This window comes from Notamacropus eugenii, chromosome 5 (genome assembly GCF_028372415.1).
Source record: "Notamacropus eugenii isolate mMacEug1 chromosome 5, mMacEug1.pri_v2, whole genome shotgun sequence".
NCBI classification, from domain to species: Eukaryota; Metazoa; Chordata; class Mammalia; order Diprotodontia; family Macropodidae; genus Notamacropus; species Notamacropus eugenii.
In genome coordinates, this window is record NC_092876.1 from 171,772,969 (window position 1) to 171,795,032 (window position 22,064).

Below are 22,064 nucleotides of genomic sequence, written 5' to 3' on the forward strand. Positions count from 1 at the left end.
CTGTTCTTCTGGTCCCTTGGTTCTTTACCTCTCTCAGCTCCACCATCTTGACCAAATTCTAGTCAACTCAGACCCCAGGTCCTCTAAAGGTATATTGTGAAATTTCTACCCTCACCACTGTTCCAGTGGCTCCCAAGAGACAAAGGAGGTCATCTAGGAGTCACTTATTCCAGGAAAGCAAGATTTCTTTCCTTTTTATGGAACATATTACCCAATAATCTCAGAGAACTTCATAGCAAATGGAGGGTGGTAGTATCATTCAATTGTAGGTGCCTGGCTCTCTCTACAAAGATGGCACATAGAGGACAAAGGACAGCATAGATTGGCTGCATCCTGCCTTGTTAAATGCCAAGTTCAGACACAGATACCACCTCCCCTACTCATGCAGGAATCTTCTAATGGATTCCCCTACCCCTTTCTGTTAAAGTCTCTCTGCTAGAAAAAGCTGCTGTTACAAGCAGATTAACTGATTTCAAGATCAGAGAAAAGCATCCTTTTACTCATAAAATTTCCCCACTCAGTTGGTATCTGAAATTTCACAGTTAGGATTTCATTCCTTTAGCTTAAGCCTTAAGTAGCTGTGTTTTCATGAAAATGCAAATACTTTTAGGAGAGGGGGTAAAAGTCACATTCACTTCATTGTTAATAAGTTTATCACGTAAGTTTTGATTCTGGGAGGCTTGCAAGAGATGAAGAAGGTAGAAAGAACATATAGGTATAGGGTATCTGAAGGGAAGATGGATATTTGAAAGAAAAGGCAAATAAAGGGAATCTAAGAACTTGAAGTCAAACTTCATCATTATGCCTGAGTTTGCCCTGCCACCCACCTAGCTCACTATTGCTAGCATCCAAGCAGAAGTTCTATATAGGACAATAATGAAAAATGAGAGTCTGTAATATGGAAATCTGTTTTATATGATTGCACATATATAACCCATATCAAATTGTTTACTCTCTTAGGAAGGAAGGACAGGGAAGATGAAGAGGGAGGGAGAAAATGTGGAACTCAAAAATTTATAAAAATAAATGTTAAAATTATCTTTACATAAAATTGGAAAAAATAAAATATTATTTTCAAAAAGCAGAGAGAGTCTGTATAGGGACCTAATACTCTATTTAATATTGTTATAAACAGGTGAGAAACTACATTGCAATAGGAAAAAAACAAAACAATGAACTGGATGAGGGTCTGCCATCTATACCCAGACACAAACTAGTTTTGTGACCTAATTAACTCACTCAACTTTTCAAGATCCCAGTCTGCTCATCTGTAAAATGAGAGAGTTGAATTAAAATTGAATAAATGTTCAACAAATATTCATGAAGCATCCACTGTAGGGAGAGAGAAGACACACATCCCTACTTTCATCCAGCTTACTGTCAAGTTGGGAAATGTGATATGAATGCAAATAACTACTATAGTATAAAATCATGTATGATAAATACGTTAGGGGGAGTGAAAACAAAGTGCACCAGAGATGGAAAATCATTATTGACTTAAGGCAAGGAAAGGGGAAGTCAGACATCAGGAAACGCTTCCTGAAGGAATTGACATATGAATCACAAAATCACAGAATTTGAAACTAGGAAGCAATCTCAGCAGCTACCTCATCCAATCCATCCATGCAAAAACATCCTGGATATTTATCCAATCTCTGCTTGAAAACCTCTAAGGAGCAGGAAGGTCCCATCATCTCTCAGTACAATCCCATCTACTTTGAACAACAATTAGGTTGTTTTTTTTTTTTCATGACCTGAAGCTTAAATTTGCCTTTAAAACTTCTAACCACTGCTTATGGTCTTGCCCTTTGGTGCCAAATAGAACAGGTCTAACCTCTCTTTCACATGACATCTCTTCAAACACTTGCAGAGAGCTATCACATATTCCCTAAAGTTTTTTCTTTTAGAGGCTAATCATGTCCAGTTGCTTAAACTGATTTTCTTTTGACAGGGATTCAAGGGCCTTTACCATCCTTCTTGTCCTCTGGACAATATTCTGGGCATGTTCTTAAATTGTAATGCTTATAACTAAACTCAAAACTCCAGATGATGTCTGATGAGGGCAGGATACAGTGGTACTATCAATTCCCTGTTCCTAGAAGCTATGCCTCTCTTAATGTAGTCCTAGAGCAAATCAATTTTTTTGTCAGTCACATTGATGGAGTGCTTGGGTACATGTGCTTGGGCCTCAATTCTAAAATCACATTTCTCTTTAAAAATCATGTTTCTCCCTAGCTTCAAAATACTATCCCAGGCAGCTTCTCCCCAGCTCAAGGACACAGCCTGCCTAGCCACAACTGTTATCTCCTTTCCTGATACAGCAGCCACCTGCACCTATAGAACTTACTAGTCTGAACCAACTATGTACTGACTGAACTGGCTGTGCACTGGGTCATAACGACATTTACTACCCACTGACCAATCATATGTATCCTAGACTTAGACATATGTATACTCCCTTCCATTTATCTTGTCTAGCAAGACATTGATGAGAGCAACCTGGTATTTCTGAGCCAGCCCTGACCATTAGTTGACTTAGTGACATTTCAGGCCTGAAACCACACATCCAGGTAGACCACCATGTTGGGCTATTTCCCAATGAACTCTGGGTAAAACATCTGTGCAGTAGATACCAAAAGGGCATGTTCTTTTAAGAACTGACCACTCCTTAACCACTCCCTAATCCCATCCCAAAACACCAAGTTAGCATATTTGGCACATGTTTCACTATAGAATATTCTATGGAAACTTTACCTGTACCCCTCTAAGTTTGCAGGTTGCCTAAGAACTCTTGCCCACTGAAAAGTGTAATAAATCTTTACCCTGACCTCAACAATGCTTGAGTCCACAAATTCCTTCCAGGAGGCCTGCGCCTGGTACCCTGGTCTTTGTAGGGGTTTCATCAATCCCTTTTCCAGCCTTCATCAACATCATCCCACTGACTCACATTGACCTTGTGGTCCACAAATCCTTTTTCAGAATGGCTGCTATACAACTGTGTCTCCCTCATATTGTACTCCTGAAGTTGATTTTCTGAACAAAAATATTTATATTTATACCTATTAAACTTCATCTCAGATTTAGCCCAATGCTCTAGTCCAGGGGGTCAATAAACAACAAAACAACAACCTGTGAGCAAATGTAGCCTGTGCTTACTTGTGGCCTGGGAGCTCAGAATGTTTTTTACATTTAAAAATTACATTTTATTGTACTTTAAAATGTAAAAAAAAAAAAAAATTCTTAGCTGGTGGGCTGGATTTGGCCAGCAGACTGTAGTTTGCCAATCCCCACCCCATCTTTTTGGATCTTGACTTTGTTTTACAGTGTGTTAGTTCTCTCTCCCAGTTTTGTGTCATCTGCAAATAAGATGAGCACACCACCCATTACTTTACTCAAGTCGCTGATAAAAATTCTAAGCAGCACAGGGTCCAGCACATATCTCTGGGGTACTCCACTGAAGAGCTCCTGTAATGTCTAAATGGACCACTAATGGCATTCTTGGGATATGGCTCTCCCATCACTTCTAATCTATCTAACTGTATCATAATCTAGTACATTTCTTTATCTTTTCCACAAGAATATGATGAAATACTATGTCAAAAACTTTTTTCTAAAACCTCGGTAAACAATATCCACAGCATTCTCTTCATCGACTAGTTTATTAATCCTATAAAAAAAAAAGAAATGAGATTGGTCTGGTATGATCTATTCTTGATGAAGCAATACAGGCTCTTGTTTTACATACCTTACATGTGTTTACATGTGTCTACATGTGTTCCTAAATATTTACCATCCATCTCTTTAATGTAATCTATAATTTCTCCAGGAATCAAAGTCAAGTTCATTGGTTTATAGTTTGAAAATTAGACTCTGTTTTCATCAGTTTTTTGAAAATGGAAACATTTGACCCCTCATCTTGTTCTTCAGAAACCACTTTACTGGATAAGGGCCTAAGTAGCCAACTCCTATCCATACAGTTATCCAGAGTAACTTAAACTGTGGGTCTCCATGGGGTGGTGAAAAAATCAGCAACAGTAAAAAGTTTCTGAACATGCAACGACCAAAAATGAATTAAAAATTAAATGTGTAATGAAATGAGGTGTTTCTGGCAGCACCTGCCTGTGTTTCATTGAGCAACTTCACTGCAGCCTTGGTTCTGAATACAAAGCATGTGCCCTTTGCTTTGCACATGGTCTCAGGTCATGCAACAAAGAGAAAAGCATACAAGCACAGGTACACTGACCCAGATCCCTCTTCCCTTCCACTGTCTTGGCTGAAAAGCTCCATACTTTCTTCCTTCTCTCCTCCCCATTTTTCCTCCCTCATCATTCTGCAATAGCCACTACCACATATGAATGGTGTATCTTTCTGTTTCCTTTCCCAAGTTATGACTTCCCTGGAACTGAACCTAAAACTTAGGGGTAGGAGAAAGCAGTTAATTCACTGATTCAAGTAAAGATTCAATGAGCTGTCCATAAATGTAACAGGCTACTCTGAGAGAGGGATAATCACCTGTTACATTATTCAGGGAACCTGCTGCCTCAAGGCCACATGTGGACTTCTAGGTCCTTGGATAAAACCTTTCGACTGAGTCAAATTTTTACAAAACAAATACAAGGGGATTTGTTCTGTGAAGTTTGGATTCAGTCAAAGGGTAGCACTTGAGAACCTAGATGTCCACATGTGGCCTCTAGGCCACAGGTTTCCCACCACTGGATTGTTGGTGAAATTTCTACACTGAGTAGGAGGTTGAACTAGGAGGTTGATCATCTCCTAAAGTCCCTTCCAATGCTAAGGTTCTATAATTCAATTAGTAATACTCTTTACTTAGCAATAGCCATGACAGAAGCCTCAGGTTGATTTAAAACTAATAACTATACGGCATAATAACATTAAATAGACTTTTAGAGTTTATAAAACATTTTCTTCACGATAATCCTGAGAGAAGTAGTCCAAATATTCTCCTACAAGTGAAGAGACAGACTCAGAAAGTTTAAGAGACTTAACCAAGGTCATACAATATTAATAATAATAATAGCTAACATTTGCATAGTGCATATTACATGCTTTACAGTAATTACCTCATTTAATCCAACAGCTCTAGGAGATATGTGCTCATTATTATAATGTTCATTCTACAGATAAGGAAACTGAGATAAATAAAACTATGGGTGGATTTGAACTCAGGTCTTCCTGACTCCAGAGCTAGCCTTCTATCCACCGCACCACCTAGATGTCCCCAAAGAGTAGCTGTTAGAATTGGGTTTAAACTCCGCTCTTTCCTTAGTTCAAATCCAGCATCCTTCCTTCCTTTCTTCTTTCATATACACATTTTTACAAGTCAGTAGTTTTTGTTTTAGTAAAATAAAGGCTGGGTGTCCATAAGTTCCTGGAAGGCATATAAGATTTCATCTTTGCTTTTGTAGCCTCTTTGTAACAGTGCTTGGCATATAGTAAAGTACGTGTTCATCCTTTGTTTCCATAGAGGACTAATGACATCATGATGTAATGGGTGATGTCTTAACTTGTGTGTGAATTGGATTTAAGTGAGGCAGAGTTGTGCAAAGTCATCAGCTTCATTTTTTTCTTCCAGACTCACTGAAGTTGAGGCATAAGACAAGATGACTATCGATGTCCAGGATACAGCAGATGACCTTGGCATCTTCAGTATCTGACCAAACTCTAATCGTGCCATAACTCATGCACTCATTCTGCCTGGGTAAGTCTTCACATGCTTGGGGTAGATATCTCCCTAATTTACTGATGATTTGAGGCTTGTCCGTTACCCTCAACATGGTTTAGTTTGCTGAGGTGGTTTTTCCAGGCTCTAGCCCTTGCATGCTATATTGGAGTCACCAGTGGTAGGTACTTAATAAATGCTTAAATGATTGACTGTATACTTTATAAATTAGCATCAATTCTGTTCAATGTTTTTATCTGAGTTTTGCCATTAAAATTGCCTTCATTTACATGATTGTCATGTTTGTGCATATTATTTGTTTCTGCTTTGTTCACTGAATCATTTCATATAAATTCCCCATATTTCTTTGAATTTTTAGTATTCCTTATTCCTTTCAGCACCTTAATATTTCATTATGACAATATTTTACAATTTGTTCAGCCATTTACTAATGAACACCTAAAATTTATGTAGAACTTTAAGGTTTGCAAAGTGCTTGATATATATTATCTCATTCAATTCTCACAAAAACCCTGTTATGTATGTGATATTATTATCCTTTTTTGCAGATGAGGAAACTGAAGGTGAAGAGGTTAAGTGACTTGCCAAGGGTCACACAGTTCAAAACCGTCTGAAGCAGGAGTCAAATTCAAATCTTCCTGACTTAAAGTCCAGTGCTCTGACATCTCACTGCCATCTCATTTGTCAATCACTGGGCACACAGTTTGCTTCCTTTCCTTTTGTTTTGTTTATCAAATCTAAAACTCTTTTACCTGATTCCTCACTGATTTGGCAAAATCAGCCTTCCTACTTCCCTAAGCGGGTTAGTATGCGTAAAATGAGATATCGTTGGAAAGTACAGCATCAGAAAATGTAGAGGCTAGAAAAGATCTTAGAGACAGTCTCTAATTCTCTTTATTCTAAACAGAAAGAAACTAAAGCCCCATCCATAAAGGAGGTAAATTATTTCTCCTAGGCTGCATAGGTAGTAACTACTAGAACTGAGTTTTTTCCACTCTGCCATATAAGTATCATCTGCCTCCAACCTCTCCCAAGGACGCCAAAGAAATCATCTTCTTTTAGTTGAAGTGGTTTAGATATGTATGATATATGATAGATGCAGAGGAATCTACAGGGTATGGCAAATCAGAGCTATCACTCCCAGGTTCCTGGATTTTGGACTGCCCCCTTTATTGTTTTAACCAGAATCAGAACCTCAGAGTTGGAAGGGACCTTGGAGTCTATTACAATAGCCTGCTGGTTGGTCTGTCTCCCCCAAGTCTCTCCACACTCCAGGCCATCTTCTCCTCAGCTATCAAAGTTATCTTCCTAAAGCACAGGTCTGATTTCCCTACTCAAGAAACTCCAAGGGTCCCTATTACCTCTAGAATCAAATATAAAATCCTCTCTTTGGTGTTCAGAGCCTTTCATATCCTATCCCTCCCATTCCCTCACCTTCTCAGTCTTCCACTTTATACTCCTGGCACATATCTTATAATCCAATGACACTTGGCCTCCTTACTATTACTTGAACAAGACATTCCATCCTTTCTATCTGGCTGTCCTCCTTGCCTGGAATGTTCTCCCTCCTCATCTCCACCTACTGACTTGCCTAGCTTCCTTCAAGTTCCAACTAAAATCCAAGAAGCCTTTTCCAATTCCCCCATCACCTCTTGGGGTAAAGTTTACTATGTACTATATAATAACAATTTATTTTCATTTGTCCCCAAGGTACCTCTTTGAAGCTTCTAGTAGTAACCTCAGATCCTAGTAATTTGTGATTTGGTCCATATTCACTCTATTCATACATACACTTCATGGTTTCAAGGATTTCTACATATTTTTTTCTGTCTTCATTTTTTGAGATCAAAGTCCTAATTTTTTTTATCTGTCTTCTTAAAGGAGCTCTTTTATATCTTTAACTATTTGTTTCCTTTCTTTTACTTTTCTTATTCTATTATCTTTCCTGGAGTGTAGATCCCAGAAGTACAGGCAGTATATTAGCTATCTTTGCATAAGAGTAGAATAATTATTATGTTTTAATAATTGATAACTATACTTACTTCAGTACTTCATGAAGTTGTCACTGTGGACAATCCCTCTATCCATGGAGGTTGCAACCCTTGGATATGTCAGTAGATGGCCATAGTGAGCTGGCGTAGCCACTGAACTTAGCTGCTAAACTAAGTCCCCAAATAACAAACAACTCCGGCCCTGGGTCTGTACTTGATATTTTTCTTGTTTAGGACCTAGAGCTTGTGCCTCATAGAACACAAAGTAATCTCCAAGCCCAAGTGAGGCAGTAGTAGTAACAACAACAATAACCACACACTTTAATTGCTGTTTTTTGTTTTGTTTCTAAATGACTTCCTGACAATGGCCACATACGTATTCCTAGGTATTTGGGGCCCCTATGGCACCGTGGCCCATAGTGCTAATGCCTTTAGAACCAGTTGGCAGTAACTCCAGTATCCTGGATCATAATTAACATATACAAGTCCACCATCCTATGAATAGTTTTGAGTACTTCTATCTAATGCACTTTTTTACACTTGTCCACATTGACTCGCCTGCCACATTTCGGCTCAATCACACAGCCTCATGAGATTTTCCAGCAGTTTGTCCCCACTGCTTGGGATCATCTGCAAACCTAGAGATTTCATTTTGTTCTCTCTCTCTTCCAGGTCATCTATAAGAATTCTAGATAAAACTACATCCTTGGGATACTTTATAGGGATATTGAGCTAGAGCTAGAAGGGACCTCCAAGATCACCTAGTCAAACAGCCTCATTCTCCAGAGGAAGAAACAGGTCCAAGGAGGCTCAAGTTCACATCAGTAGTAAGAGGCAGAGCTGGGATCTGAACCAATACCTGTGACTCCAAGTTCAAAGATTTCCCCACGGTGCCATTGTGAGGAAGGGAGCAGTGTCACTATTAGCACCCACTCCATCCAGAGAAATGGTGTTCTATCTCTGTACTTTGTTTCCTAGCCTCTACCCAGGACAGAATATGCCTCCATTGTCATGATTAGTTGTCTGTACACTGCTCCTCCCAGAAGTCAAATTAGGTCTGACATGTGATAGCTAGGGCAGTTGCAGGACTTTTCATCTGGGGCATCCTCCTGGAAGGTAGAATTTTTTTATAGTGAGTAACTGAAACAATTAAAGATGCTGTGGAATCTCCTCTCCTGGAGATCTTTAAAAAAACTAACATTCATTTATTCTAATCCATGTTATCAATTCTTTATCCTTGTTGACCTCCAGAGTACTCTTCCAACCTCTTCAATGACTTAGCATCTAACAGTTTTGTCTTCTGTCCACGTCTTGTCACCACCCCACTTCCAACAGTCATGATGATGAATCTAGTAGCCTAAGTACATAATTCTTCAGCTATTAGACCTTTTTCTCTGCACTCACCACTTCAGTCATACCTTGACCACCCATTGACAAACACTTTAGTCACACTCTACCTCCAAAATGTTACTTTTTTAGTTTGCCAAATAGCCCTCTAAGATTAAAAATTAGTTGGTTACTTAAGTGTATCTTGTAGAAGAAGTTTCCACATCAGGTTTTTCCCTACACTGATGAAACTACAGGCCGGGGCATTGGGATGTGCAAGACACTGGGATTTCATTCTCCACAAGAAAATTTTCCAACTTTTTCTTTCTTCTGAAGCTTCCAAATGCATCAACATTCCCCTGTAGCAGATATCTAGTTTTCTAAGGCCATTCTGCATGCAACCCTCAATTCCACTGCTGTATTTTACCTACTATCTTCTCCTTTCCTTCTGTTTTAGAGGAAAAGGTATATCTACTCTTAGTTTAAGCCACTACCTTTCTTTGCTAAGGTCAGTCCTTGATCCCACGCTCTTTTAGGAAGCATAGTGAAAAGAATAATGGATATGGAGTCAGAGTCTCTGAACTGAAATTCCATCTACTTGCTGTGTGACCTTGGGCAAATCATTTACTTTTTCTGGGCTTCAGTTTCATCATTTAGAAAATGATAAGATTAGACTAGATGACCTCTGTGATCACTTCTGTCTTGAGCTAAGACCCTATGCCCTCCTACATGACCTTATTCCAACAATAATCCCCTCTCTTTTGTACATCTTTAATCTTTCCCTCTTTGCCAATTCCTACCCATCTGACTTCAAACATGATTCCCAAATGTAAAAAAAAAAAAAAAAAATTAGTCTGTTAATCTTTCTGCCCCATTTTGCTATTGTCTTTCTCCTTTTCTTCATGTCTAAACTTCTTGAAAAAGTTATCAAGTGATCTCACTACTTCTTATTCATTCTTTTACCTCAGTCCATTGTAATTTAGCTTCCATCTCTGACACTCTGGATCTATCTTCTCTCAAAACTCACTACTGACCTTCTAACTGCCAGATAATGGCCTTTTCTCAATTTTTTTCTTCCTTGACCTTTCTGCAGCATTTGACAAAATTGATCACAACTTCCTTTTTTATTTTTTCTCCTTCTTTAGTTTCTGAGATGTCACCTTCTCCTGCTTCTTTTCCTACTTTTTTCCCCATCTATTTCTTTTACTACTAATAATAGTTAACATTTATACAGCATTTACAAGTACTTTACAAATATTATCTCATTTGATCCTCACAGCAACCCTGGAAGGTAGGCATATTCCTATCCTGATTTTACAGATGAGGAAAGTGAGGCAAACAGATATTAAGTGATTTGTCCGGGGTCACCCAGCTAGTATATGTCAAGGCCACATTTGAATTCAGATCTTTTTGACTTCAAGCTCAGTGCTCTATCCATTGTGCCACCTAGCTACCTTTATTAGGTCATCAATCTCTTCTTATTGCCTTAAAGTTACTTCCCAAAGTTCTATTCTTTGCCCTCTTCTATATGCCCTCTTCCTTGATAATTGATTAGTAACTGATTCAACTATCAACTTTATATATTTTATCTAAATATTTTATCTGAATCCTTGAAATCCAGTCTGGAGACCAAGTTTCAGATTCATATCTTTAACTTCCCACAGGACATTTGTACCTTTACATTCCACTGTTTCCTCAGATTCAACATTAACAAAACCAAGCTTATTATCATTCCCCAAAAACCTACTTCTTTAAAAAAAAGTGAATGATGATCTTTTTACATTGTTATCACTTCTTGATGACTCCTTCCCATCCCACCTCCAAAAGAATTCAGTTTAATTCCAGAAGTATTTTTAAGTATCCATTATGTGCCAGGCAATATGCTAAGCATCAGGGATACAAAGACATTCCTTCTACATCTGTAGTCCACCACTTATCCGACAAGAATATGCTTCATCATCGGTCTTCTAAAGTCACAACTGTTCACAGCTATGATCAGAAGCCTTTCTATTACATTTGTTCTTTCTCCTGGCTTCATAATTTCAGTCAGTAGCATGACCATTTATACTGGCTTTCATATTTGAAATGCTAGTGTTACTTTTGACCCTCCACTTGACCTCTCATATCCAACCAGTTGCTAAAATCTACCTATTTTTACCTCCATAATACCTGTTACATTTGTTTCCTCTTCTCTATTCCTACTGTCATACCCAGAGCACAGGTCTTCATACATGTGGACTATTGCAATAACCTTCTTTTCTTAACAATAAATTTTATTTTAACTTTCATCCACAAATACAAGCAATTAAATGTGAGACTAAATGAAAATTCAAAAAAGCCTCAAACTAAACAAAAAAATAGGATTGTAAATGATTGTCATGTAACCATGCATTCCCATTATTCACTGGTCACCATCTTACACATCTTCCTATTTCTACCATCTCCCTCACTCCAAACTATCTTTCTCACTGGTGCCAAGCTTATATTCCTTATGAATAGGTCTGGCCATGTCACTTTTTTTCTTATAATTCCTCAGTGGTTCAATCTTGCCTATGGAGTAAAGATGAAATTCTTTTGACTGGAATTCAAGGCCTTCCAAAATCTAGCAATACCCTTCCATTCTAATCATATCTCTTTCTACAAACTCTATTTTCTAGCCAATCTGAACTAGTGCTTACATGCCTTATATCTTCCCATTTCTCTGCCTTTGTTTACAACTGTTCCCAATACCTATCATGTCCTCTGTCTCCTTTTTTTCTTTTCCTATTAAATTCCTAACAATCCTTAAATCTAACTGAAATAACAAATACTTTTGGAAGCCTTTCTTGACTGTCCAGCTGATAATGACCTTCTCTCTCTTTAGATCTCACCATGCACTTAACTAGCTACTGGACTTTTCTAGTCCAAACTTCTTATCTTGTCATCTAAAACCTTGAAACTCTAGCACCAACCTAGCTGTTCTGCACAGAATAAGTACTTGATAAGTGTTTGTTGAAGTGATTTGCTTACGATTATATCAAGTGCCTATATGCCTTGCACTGTGCTAAATATTTTTTGGAGGGGAGGGGCAGAAAATTCAGAAATATGAGATCTATTATCTCTCCTCCGAGAAATTGTCTGGTTAGGAAAACAAGATTTCCATACATGAAACAATCAAAGAACAATAATAAACAGAATATAATTTAATGATAATATATGTGATATAAACAGTAAATACTATGGGAAGTCAGGACCAGAAGAGATTAGTGTTAACTAAAGTAGTAGGAGAAAGCTTCACAGAAAGGGTGGAACTCAGCATGTCTTGAAAGAAGGGTAAGATTTGGGTAGGTGGGGAGGAGTAGGAGAAGAGATTTTCCATGCTATTTCCAGGCAGGGGAAAAGAGCATGAACTAACAAAAGTGGTTTGTTTTCTTCCCTTCTTTTATTTTCCAATGGGGGGTGGGGAGAATTGTGGGGAAGGGGTAGATAAATGCTTGCTAATTGGGAAAACATGCTTAAAAAAACAGAAGTGGAAATGAGACAGCTGAGGTAATGATTCAAACCACAAGACAAAAAAGCTTAAAAAAAAAAAGCAGAAGTGGAAATGACACAATTGAGGGGGTGATCCAAACCACAAGGGGATAAAACACCAGATTCCAATGATTTGCCAGTTAGAGATGCTGAGAACCATGAGTTCTATGAAATCTGCCTAGCAGCTTAGACTGGTAAGCCAGAGTTTCTTTGTTCTCTCCACATGGGTTGGCACAGAAGTCCCTTTTTCCCCCCATTTTCTATGATCCTTGGGCACCTCCCGCTGCACAGAAGACTAGGAAGGAAAAGGAAGATATAGGTAACTTTGTAGGCCCCCATATATCTAAGAGAACTTATCTACTTATGTTTCTGTATAACAAAAATGCAGAGATTACAAGTTGTACATTTCTAAATCTATGGTACAGAAGGAAGAGAAACTGAAAGAATGAATTCTCCTAAGGTGTAGAGACAGAGGCAAGATAATTATAAAAATTACCATTTTAAATGTTAATATTTCATCTCCTAGTACGAAGGGTTGAGGTCTGTTTGCCAAAAGGGTAAGGAAGCAGCTGCCTAAATTCAGAGGATAAAACAATCCTGAGTGATTGTTTTCCAGCACTTTGTAAAGGCCAGAGAGGCTGTCCTAGCTCATCAAGTTTGGCAATCTGTATCTGTGTGTCAGGTAGAGACAATTGAAGTGGAACCACCTTGTGGCTAACTCATACATGGCAGCCAGGGTTATCCCAAATAGGTTTGATTTTAACCTATGTGGCAATGAGCCAAAACCAAACACAAATGCACCTCAAATTTGGGAGACATTTACAGACGGATTAGAGAAGGGGAAGACTAGTTTTGAGTTGATTGTGGTACTCCATACATGAGGTGAATTAGAGCGGTGGCACTTGGAATGAAAAAGAAGGAAGAACTGGCAGAATTTAGTGGCTGATAAGGTGTAAATGAGTAAGGAAGAGAAAGGACCAAGATGCCAGGATTCTGGTTTAGGTGCCTAGGTGATAGGACAGTTGACAGAGCAAGGTAAGGAGAAGATGATGAATTTGATTTTGAATATGGTGAGTTTGAGGCAAATCCTGGAATTTTTCTAGATATGACAGCCCTAGAGATGACCTAGTTCAACCATTTTCACAACATCTTTGACAGGTTATCAAACACATGCAATGAAAGGGAACTCACCTCACAACTGAGTTTTCCCATTTTGAGACAGTTCTAATTGCTAGAAAGCTTTTTCTTATACTGTACAGAAATTTCACTTCCTCCAGCTGTCACCTGTTTAGCTCCAACTGTTCTGCTTCAGTTCTGGAGTGACACAAAATAAGCCTAATCATTCTTCCACATGACTATCTTATCACTCCCCCACTCTTACCCTTCTTTAGGTTAGGTAATAGTAGGATATTCGAAGGAAGATGTCCTGGGAGGCAATTTGAAATATAGGACAGTATGTCAGATAAGAAGTTAGGTTTAGCAATAGATTTTAAAATCACTAGCAATATAGTAATGGTTCATTATAGCACTTTTTTGTACTAGTGAAAACAAAGTGGGGAACCATACATTTGGAAATGGTCGAACAAATCTTGGTATAGAAATATGGATCAATCTATTTGAGGAATTCAGAGAAATGTGGGAGTTTTATGAAATGACAGAGAATGAAAAAAGCAAAACTAACAGAATAGTCAATATGTAAAATGACTATAAGAGTATAAATGAAGACGATAGTAAAAGACAACAGAACACCAATCAAAAGCAATGATGGATATTGGTTCCAGATGCGTGATGTCAGAATACATTGCCTTTCACTTAGTAGAGAAGTGGCAGATTACTGGTGAGGAATGTTACATGCTCTGTCAGTCGCAGTCAATGTGCCAAATGGCTTTGTTTATAACTTTTTTTTCTGTTATAAAAGAGGGTATGATGGGGGGATTATTCAGAAGCAAATGTGGTGTAAAAGTAAAAATGCATTAATAAAACAAAGTCATTAGTATAGAGATAGTTGTTGAAAATGTAACTGTAGATGAGCTCTTAGAGAGAGAGAGAGGGCAAAATGCCTACAACTGAGCATTTAGGGGATACCTAGAGGTAGCAAATAGAGAAGGCTGAATGACCAGCAAAGGCCAAAGAGGGATAATTAGGGAAGTGGGAGAAGATCAAGATACTACGTTATGGAAGACCAAAATAAAGAGTTTTAAGAAGAAAGGAGTGATCAATAGTGTCAAATGCCACCAAAAGACTAAGGAAAATAAAGAACAGAAAAAATCCCTTGGATTTTTTTCAAGAAGAAAGTTATTGGTTATCTATGAGAGAGAAATTTCAGTAGAAAAGACATCCCCATCGTTCAAGTTCTACTTCAGATACCAGACTTTAGCAAGCTGACATGATTCCAATTGGCAACCAGATGCTTGAAATCTTTTGGCCTATAGTAATTGTTATCAGGAGACAAAAAAACCTCATCTTTAGTCAAAGGTGGGAACTGGGATGTTTAGGATGAATTCCACTTAATCCTGCCAATGGGAATAATAAGCTAACAGTCATCGACCAAGTGTCCTATAATGTAGGCCTTTCAACCCCCAGTTGTGGAAGGTTATGCTGCCTCAAACAATATTTGTAAAGTGCTTAGTAGTGTCGAGCACATAGTAGGCATTTAATAAATTCTTGTTCCCTTTCTTTCCATCCCTCCTCAATCTGCACATCACTTGGGCAGTTTCTAGGCTACCTCTACAAGTGTAGGCACTCCTAACTCCAACGTGTGAGAAAACAAGGGTGAAAATCCAGAATTGGCTTCTTAATGTCATGGACCCATTAGATCTTCAGCCTCATTAAATTTCTGTGGAAAATGGCATTTCCCTGGGCCTCATATGTTCATGGAAAAGGGAAGGTCCTTGGTGAATCCTGAGCCTTTTTATGAGGAGGCAGGATCCCAAGATTACCTGGTTTCCATGCCTCTAAAGGGTTCCATGAACCTGGTTGGTTTTTTTCTTAAATAAAAAAAAATGACTATTTCAATATAATTGGTTTCCTTTGTAATCCTATTTATTTTATATTACGAATCTTAAAACACTCTGAGGAGGTCCATTGGCAGGGGGTTCATTATATAAAAATCATGTTAAGAAGAGGCAGAAAATAGAGGTGGGAAGGAAAATATACCCCAGACTTCACTAACCTTAACTCAAAGAAGAAAAATTAGGCGTATGGCCCTATCCTCCCCCTCCCCCAAAGGATATTTCGTCCTTTCAAAGGAGCTATGAGGAGAAAGTTGCGCATAACTGAGACTCATCCTAGCAAGGGGAGCTGACTGCCACAGATGTGGAAGGCTAAGAGGCTAACAATGGACCACTTTCCTATTATTTATGAGGCACCACCACCAAGCTCTAATTCTCTATGACATGGACAGGAGTAGTACAGGATGTAGGTCTCCATGGCATAAAGGTCTGCTGTGACTTACCACAATGCCTGGAACATAGTAAGTGCTTTAAAAAAGGCATTTTTGACTGATGATCATGATGGTTTCAAACCCTGTCAATGTTGATGAGCAACAGGGAATGAAGGGGAGGTGTGATGTTACTTCTTCAAAACTTCTTTTACTTTTTGCCTTTTTAATCCCAAAGAAGTCCAGAGGAGACCAAAGCAAAACACCCCACTCCCCAGACCTTTCCTTAAGCCCCTACCAGCATGTCACCATCTAAAAGGAAGCCAAAAGGACTTATGCCAACAATCCAAGCTATAAGAAACAGTTCAATGTAGCTCATCTCTATGTACTGAATGTTGTGGGACCTCTAGGCCATGCAGCCTTTGTTTTTTTTCTGTTTTTTTTTGTTGGGGGAAGGACAGGAGGGAGTAAGGGGGATGAAGAAATGTATTCAAGGCTAAAAGCCTGAATTCACAATACTTCCCACGGCAGCTGAGCTTTCTTCCCTCCTCCCACCACAAAGACATTCAGACCCCTCCTTTTTGTGTTTTCCCCAAAGAAGCCCCTTGCTTCCCTCTCCAAACCCTTTTGCTTCCCACCCCCATCTCCTACCTGTCTGGATCAGGAGGAGGCAGACGAAAGGAGTGAGGCGTGGGGCGCTGGAGCCTCTGAACAGGGCTCCCCTTTCTCTCTTCATTTTGGGTTGAGTTCTTGGGCTCTGGTGCAGACAATTAGCATGATTTCTCCACTCTGGGCACGTCTCTTTGTACCACTTGGAGTTTCTCTGTTCCAGTATAACCCTGCCAACTTGCCTCTGAATACACAGAGCTCTGTGTGTTGCTCAGCTTGTTCTTTTCTCTCACTCAGACCTGACATTTTCTGGTTTCCTGAGCCCTACATCCTCAGTTTCCAAAAGGTGGAATTGGTAGCTGCTGAAAAGCCACTTGACAGGTCCAAGCAGGATGCAAATCACAAATGCTAGGCGCTTCCAGACTCACCTGTGCTGAATAAGAAGACGGTGTGCCAAGGGCTAAATTTCCAGGTGGGGATTTGAAGCTGAGACTAACACAGGGAACTGGGTAGGAGTACACAAAGAAATTGGACTCTGTGTCCCAATCTTGGGCAGTCACCACTCCACTTTCCTTGTTTTTAAAGGGGTGGGGGCTGACCATGCCAGGGAACTGCCTCCAATGGGCTCTGAACAGGGAAGGGGGTGGAGTTCCTGGGCAGTCTGTATTTAGGGAAGCAAGTAACTAATGAAGAAATGAAATCTTCCCATCAACTCCAAAGGAAAGAAGTTGAAAAATGTGCAGTTTTGTTATTCTTACATCTTCTTCCTCTCCTATTAGATTATCTCTACTGTTATAGAATCACAAGGCTGCTGGGGACCTCCCCTCAAAAGTCATTTTGTATATTCTCTTGCCTTCAGAATACCTTTATGCTGTTTTTAAAATTAAGTCAGAGCAAGAATAAGGATAGTGTCCTGATGGTGGAACCAGAAGTAATAGATTACAACAATTATTATAATTCACAACATTGAGAATAGACTCAGTAACATGGATGCCCTCAGGAGAAAACAGCTTTTCTTGGTTATGACTGTCCTGTCCTATGGAGGGAACTCAGCAACCTCTGACTAAAGCTAGCTCGTTGCTGGTGTATCAGGATGGGTAGACTCAACAACTAGTCCCAGAAAGGGGAAGCTGGTATCTGTCTCTCCAACACTAAGTTCCATAGCTTTCTGCTACAGGGCATCACTTCATTACTGTGACAGACTCCTCCTCTGCTACACAAGACAACTGCATTTTTTTTAATAATGCTGTGTGCCTGTTAGATAACCTGAGCAGCTAGTTGATAATGTGTTATATTCTAGCTGCCTGGGGTTGAGGGTGGGGAATAGCCTACATGGAATAGAGATTGCAAGAAAGTGTTTTTTGAATGTGATTGTATTAGAGACATGATTTTTTGTAAACCACATAGCAGGATATCTCTAATCTCTGCTAACTTGAAGGTAAGAGGGGGTTGGGACACTGATGGACATGCTGGGGATCACAATCCTACCTACCAAGCTTCTGAACATCTGGATAGTAGCAAATGTTCATAGATAAGGGAAGGGGCTGTGATCTCTGACTCAGAACCTGACATTCGATGCGAAAATGTGGTCTTTGCTGTACACAGAACATAAATCTATGTTTATGTTCTCTCTTCTCTTTCTTTAGGATAATCTTCATGATCTATCTTCTCCTCTCTTCTCCCCTTTTACTGCAGGCAAGATGTGTTTTGCTGGTTCAAGTGGGGCTGCCTCAGCCTTGTGGCTTGGAGTTTTTAGACTTCTGGGAATAGTATCCAAAGAGATTTGTTTTGAACTATATAATAAATTTTCATTTCTTTTGAACATTTGAAGCATGAATTGGTTTTCAGGAGTTTTGCATTTGTGCTAAAACTTCTATACCATAGATTAATTCTCCATCAAGTCCTACTCCAATGCCTATTTTGGTATAGAGGTGGCCCTGGATTCTCAAAAGCTGTATCAGTGAAGCACAAGACTGAAGCTGTAACAGTTTCTATCATGCTGGAGAGGCGCTGAGTATATTGATAGCAGACTTTCTGCAGTCTAGCCTAGCTAAGTACACAGATGTAGGCTTGCCCTGGTGATTAACTCTTGGGCCAATAGCAACCCATGAAACAAAGAAAAAACACAAAATGTCCCTCAGACTTGCATAAGCTGCCTAAGTATAATCAGTCCACTGACCTGTTAAAAGTAAATATCAGGAATATCAAAATTAGTATGGAAGTAGAATAAAAATGAGAGAAAGATATAGTGTGCAATTAAAATAACTTCATCTTGACCTATTTTAATGATGAAAATGGGAATGCAAAAAAAGAAAAGACACATATACAACTGCAATAATTTCATACAGAGATTTTTAAGATGTAAATAAATTACCATGACAAGGGGACTAAAAGATCCTTTAAAGGACCTTTAACAGAAAATATTTATCTTACTTGTCACATGCAGAGATACAGGAACCAATCAGTTTAGATTATAACCTCCCTTTGTAAAATTTTATGGATCATGGAAAGAACATGGAAGGACTGCAGACAGTATTACTTCATAAAACAGGGCAAAATTGTGGAGCGTAAAATCAATTTAAAGAAAACTTTACAGACCCAACTAAGCAAAGTCCCAAGGACATTTAAAGATGAAAATGAAAGAACAATAAACAGAAGAAAAATGATAAAGATCTTCAACAATTTTTTAAAGTAACAAACTCCTTTTGCCATTTTAGTGGAGCCGCCGCACTTGAATTCTAACATCACAGCATGGATTTAGGGAGGAGGTAGGAATGACACTAAGATCAAAAATGAGAAAAGTCGCTGGATTAGACAAAGAAGAGTTCAGTGCTGGAGATGACACAATTGGGAGGAGATGGAGGGATTAATTCACAAGGTATCTGAAGGAGGGAAAGACACTAAAGGTTTAGAAAATGTCTCAGACTTTAATGATCTGTACCAGTGATTTCATAGGTATGGAAAAAAGCATAGTAAGGAAATGCTTTCTATTATTAATATAAAAAGCATTTGAGAGAATATCAAGAACTACCTACCTACAGTCCTACTTTCCAAACTATATGAAAATTTTATAATAATGTACACATGCTTCAAGGGTATTCTCAATGAGGATATTATTAGAAAAGAGGAAGGTTCTCTCAAGATATATTCTATGTGTAGAGAACACAAGATGCTTTTGTGCTTATTGTTTGTTCGCTATTTTTGTTTGATTCGATAGTGCAAAGTGCTGCCTTAAAGGCTCTTTTCCAATAAGATCCCTCCAGCGCACACATCAAAATCATTCACGATTCCCTGAAAAATATAACAGAAATAATGTTGTTGTGACCTTTTTATCATTACTATCAAGCAAGGCAAGAAACAAGGATACTTGCGTTCATTAAAGGTTTCCTAGTGGCACAGAGAATATCCAGCACGGAATACGACTTCGAGGGTAGACAGTGAGGTCCTCCAGATGTGCCTGTTTGTGATACTTGTAGTACTGGTTGTTATCACTGGATAGTCTCCTGGAGGAGATCCAATCTTACGCAAAAGAGCTTAAAAACTCAAGTGGATAAAGAATGCTATTGTCCAGAGTCCAGACTATGATGGGTAATTATATGGACAACCTACAGAGCTCATAAAGAAGTATATACACCTTGGGCAGACACTGCAAATGGACAGTGAATTGGGCTCAGTTAAATGAAGTGATAAGGCTGGATTACTTGTAGTAAATGCCAGAGCTCCTTCAATGATCTAAGACTGCTACTTAAAATGAAGTTGCATCTTTTTTAATACCAAATATTTTTAAAAATTAAATTATATAGGGGCAGAGTCAAGATGGTGGAGTAGTAGGAAGCAGTACAGTGAGTTCCCTTTCTACCCCTTCTCACCCTGCCCCCAACCCAAACTCCTCCAAACAGATTTATGTAATGCACTAGATCGAATCCTGATGGGGATTTTTAAAAAAAGTCTCAGTGAGCCATTTTTCCAGCCCTGGTCAACATAAGGAGACAGACAAAGAGGTCTGGAAGACTCTGGAGATGGAGTCCAGCCAGAAATATTTTGCCTGCTGAGCACTCTAGCACACTAGGGCAAGAGGAAGTCTCATGCCAATATCAGAACACTGGACAGAAATGTCACTCACTAACTATCCAGCTCCAGGTCACAGCCCAAGGCCCTGCATCCAAGGAGGTATTTCATATACCCTAGATGGTATATGGAGAGAGTAGTAGGTTCAGTTACAAGCAGGAGCAATGTGCCTTACATTCCAGGAGCAGAACAGGGTCTTAGTTCTAGCTTTTTCTAGCCCAGTCTAAAGCCAGCAGAAAAAAAACCAGGGCAGGATCATAGACCAAAGAGGAGCCAAAATTCTGTCACTGAACAAGTAGATATTTCCAATTGGCTAAGAATGACTAAGACCAACAGCAGTCTATCACTGCTCAGAATGAAACCCAGGTCAGGAACTTGGGGAGCTCAGACCAGGGGGGCAGCAATCAAACTTTGCCCTTGATCAGACCACAATGGGAGTACTGAAGACTTGCAGGTCCCCTGCATGAGATATCCCTGAGATCTTGGAACAATATAACACTCTATACCCCAAGAAAACACCAACAGGGCCAACCCAGACCTTGCATTTTTTAAAGAAGTGAACACAGCCGGGCCCTAATATTGAGTCTTAAGTCAGGAAGTAAGCTAGAAGAGGGAGCAAACAACAACAACAACAAAATCACATCATGAAAAGCTGCTGTGGTGACAAGGATGATCAAGACTCAAAACCAGAAAAGGAGAATAACTAAAACATCTGTATGCAGCATCAAAGAGAATCCATGTGGGCACAGATGCAACTAGAACTCCTGAAAGAGATGAAGTAAGAGTTTTAAAAAGGCTTTTTTAAGTTTTTATAAATGAAATGAGAGCTCTCGAGGAAAAGATTGAAAATAAATGAGAGCTATGGAAAAAAGAATTGGAAAGAGAATTAATAATTTGGCACAAGAAGTACAAAACCTTGCTCAAGAAAAAAACTCCCTGAAAATCAGAATGTACCAAATTGAAGCCAATGACTCCATGAAACAACAAGAAATATTAAAATAAAATCAAAAAAAGACTGAAAAAACATCAGAAAATATATCTCAAAATGAAAACAATGGAAAACAGATTGAGGGGGAAAAAATTTAAGAATATTTGGACCACCTGAATAACGATGAAAAAAAGACCCTTTTACTATTTTGGGAAACAGTAAAAGAAAACTACCTAGATCTTGTAGAGAGGGCAAAGTGGAAATAAAAAGAATCTAATAGTTGTTTCCTAAAAGAAACCCTAAAATAAAAATTCCCAGGAGTATTATAACCAAAATCCAGAGCTTCCAGGTTAAAGAAAAAATACTGAAAGTATCCAGAAATAAAGAATTCAAATGCCAAGGAGCCACAGTCAAGATCACACATGATACAGCACCCATCACAGTAAAGGACAGGATACCTTGGAATATGATATTCCATAAGCCAAAGATGTAGCCTTACAACAAGAAATAATGTACCCAGCAAAACTTAGTATAAACTATAAGGGGGAAAAA

The 22,064-nt window shown here is 38.9% G+C and overlaps 1 protein-coding gene and 1 long non-coding RNA gene across 3 annotated transcripts in view; one reads left to right on the forward strand and one right to left on the reverse strand.

Moving 5' to 3' along the window:
- Positions 1–16,850, reverse strand: part of HEPACAM (hepatic and glial cell adhesion molecule) — a 22,081-nt gene extending 5,231 nt beyond the window's left edge. For both annotated transcript variants that reach the window (XM_072611448.1, XM_072611449.1), the window contains exon 1: positions 16,559–16,850. In XM_072611448.1, coding sequence (XP_072467549.1) covers positions 16,559–16,643 — 85 coding nt within the window. In that variant the 5' untranslated portion in view covers positions 16,644–16,850. The remainder of the gene's footprint in view (positions 1–16,558) is intronic.
- Positions 12,678–18,304, forward strand: LOC140505457 (uncharacterized). Its single transcript, XR_011967509.1, has 3 exons — positions 12,678–12,722; positions 16,814–16,988; positions 18,212–18,304. It is a non-coding gene; the product is annotated as an uncharacterized lncRNA (long non-coding RNA).
- The last annotated feature ends 3,760 nt before the right edge of the window (positions 18,305–22,064 follow it).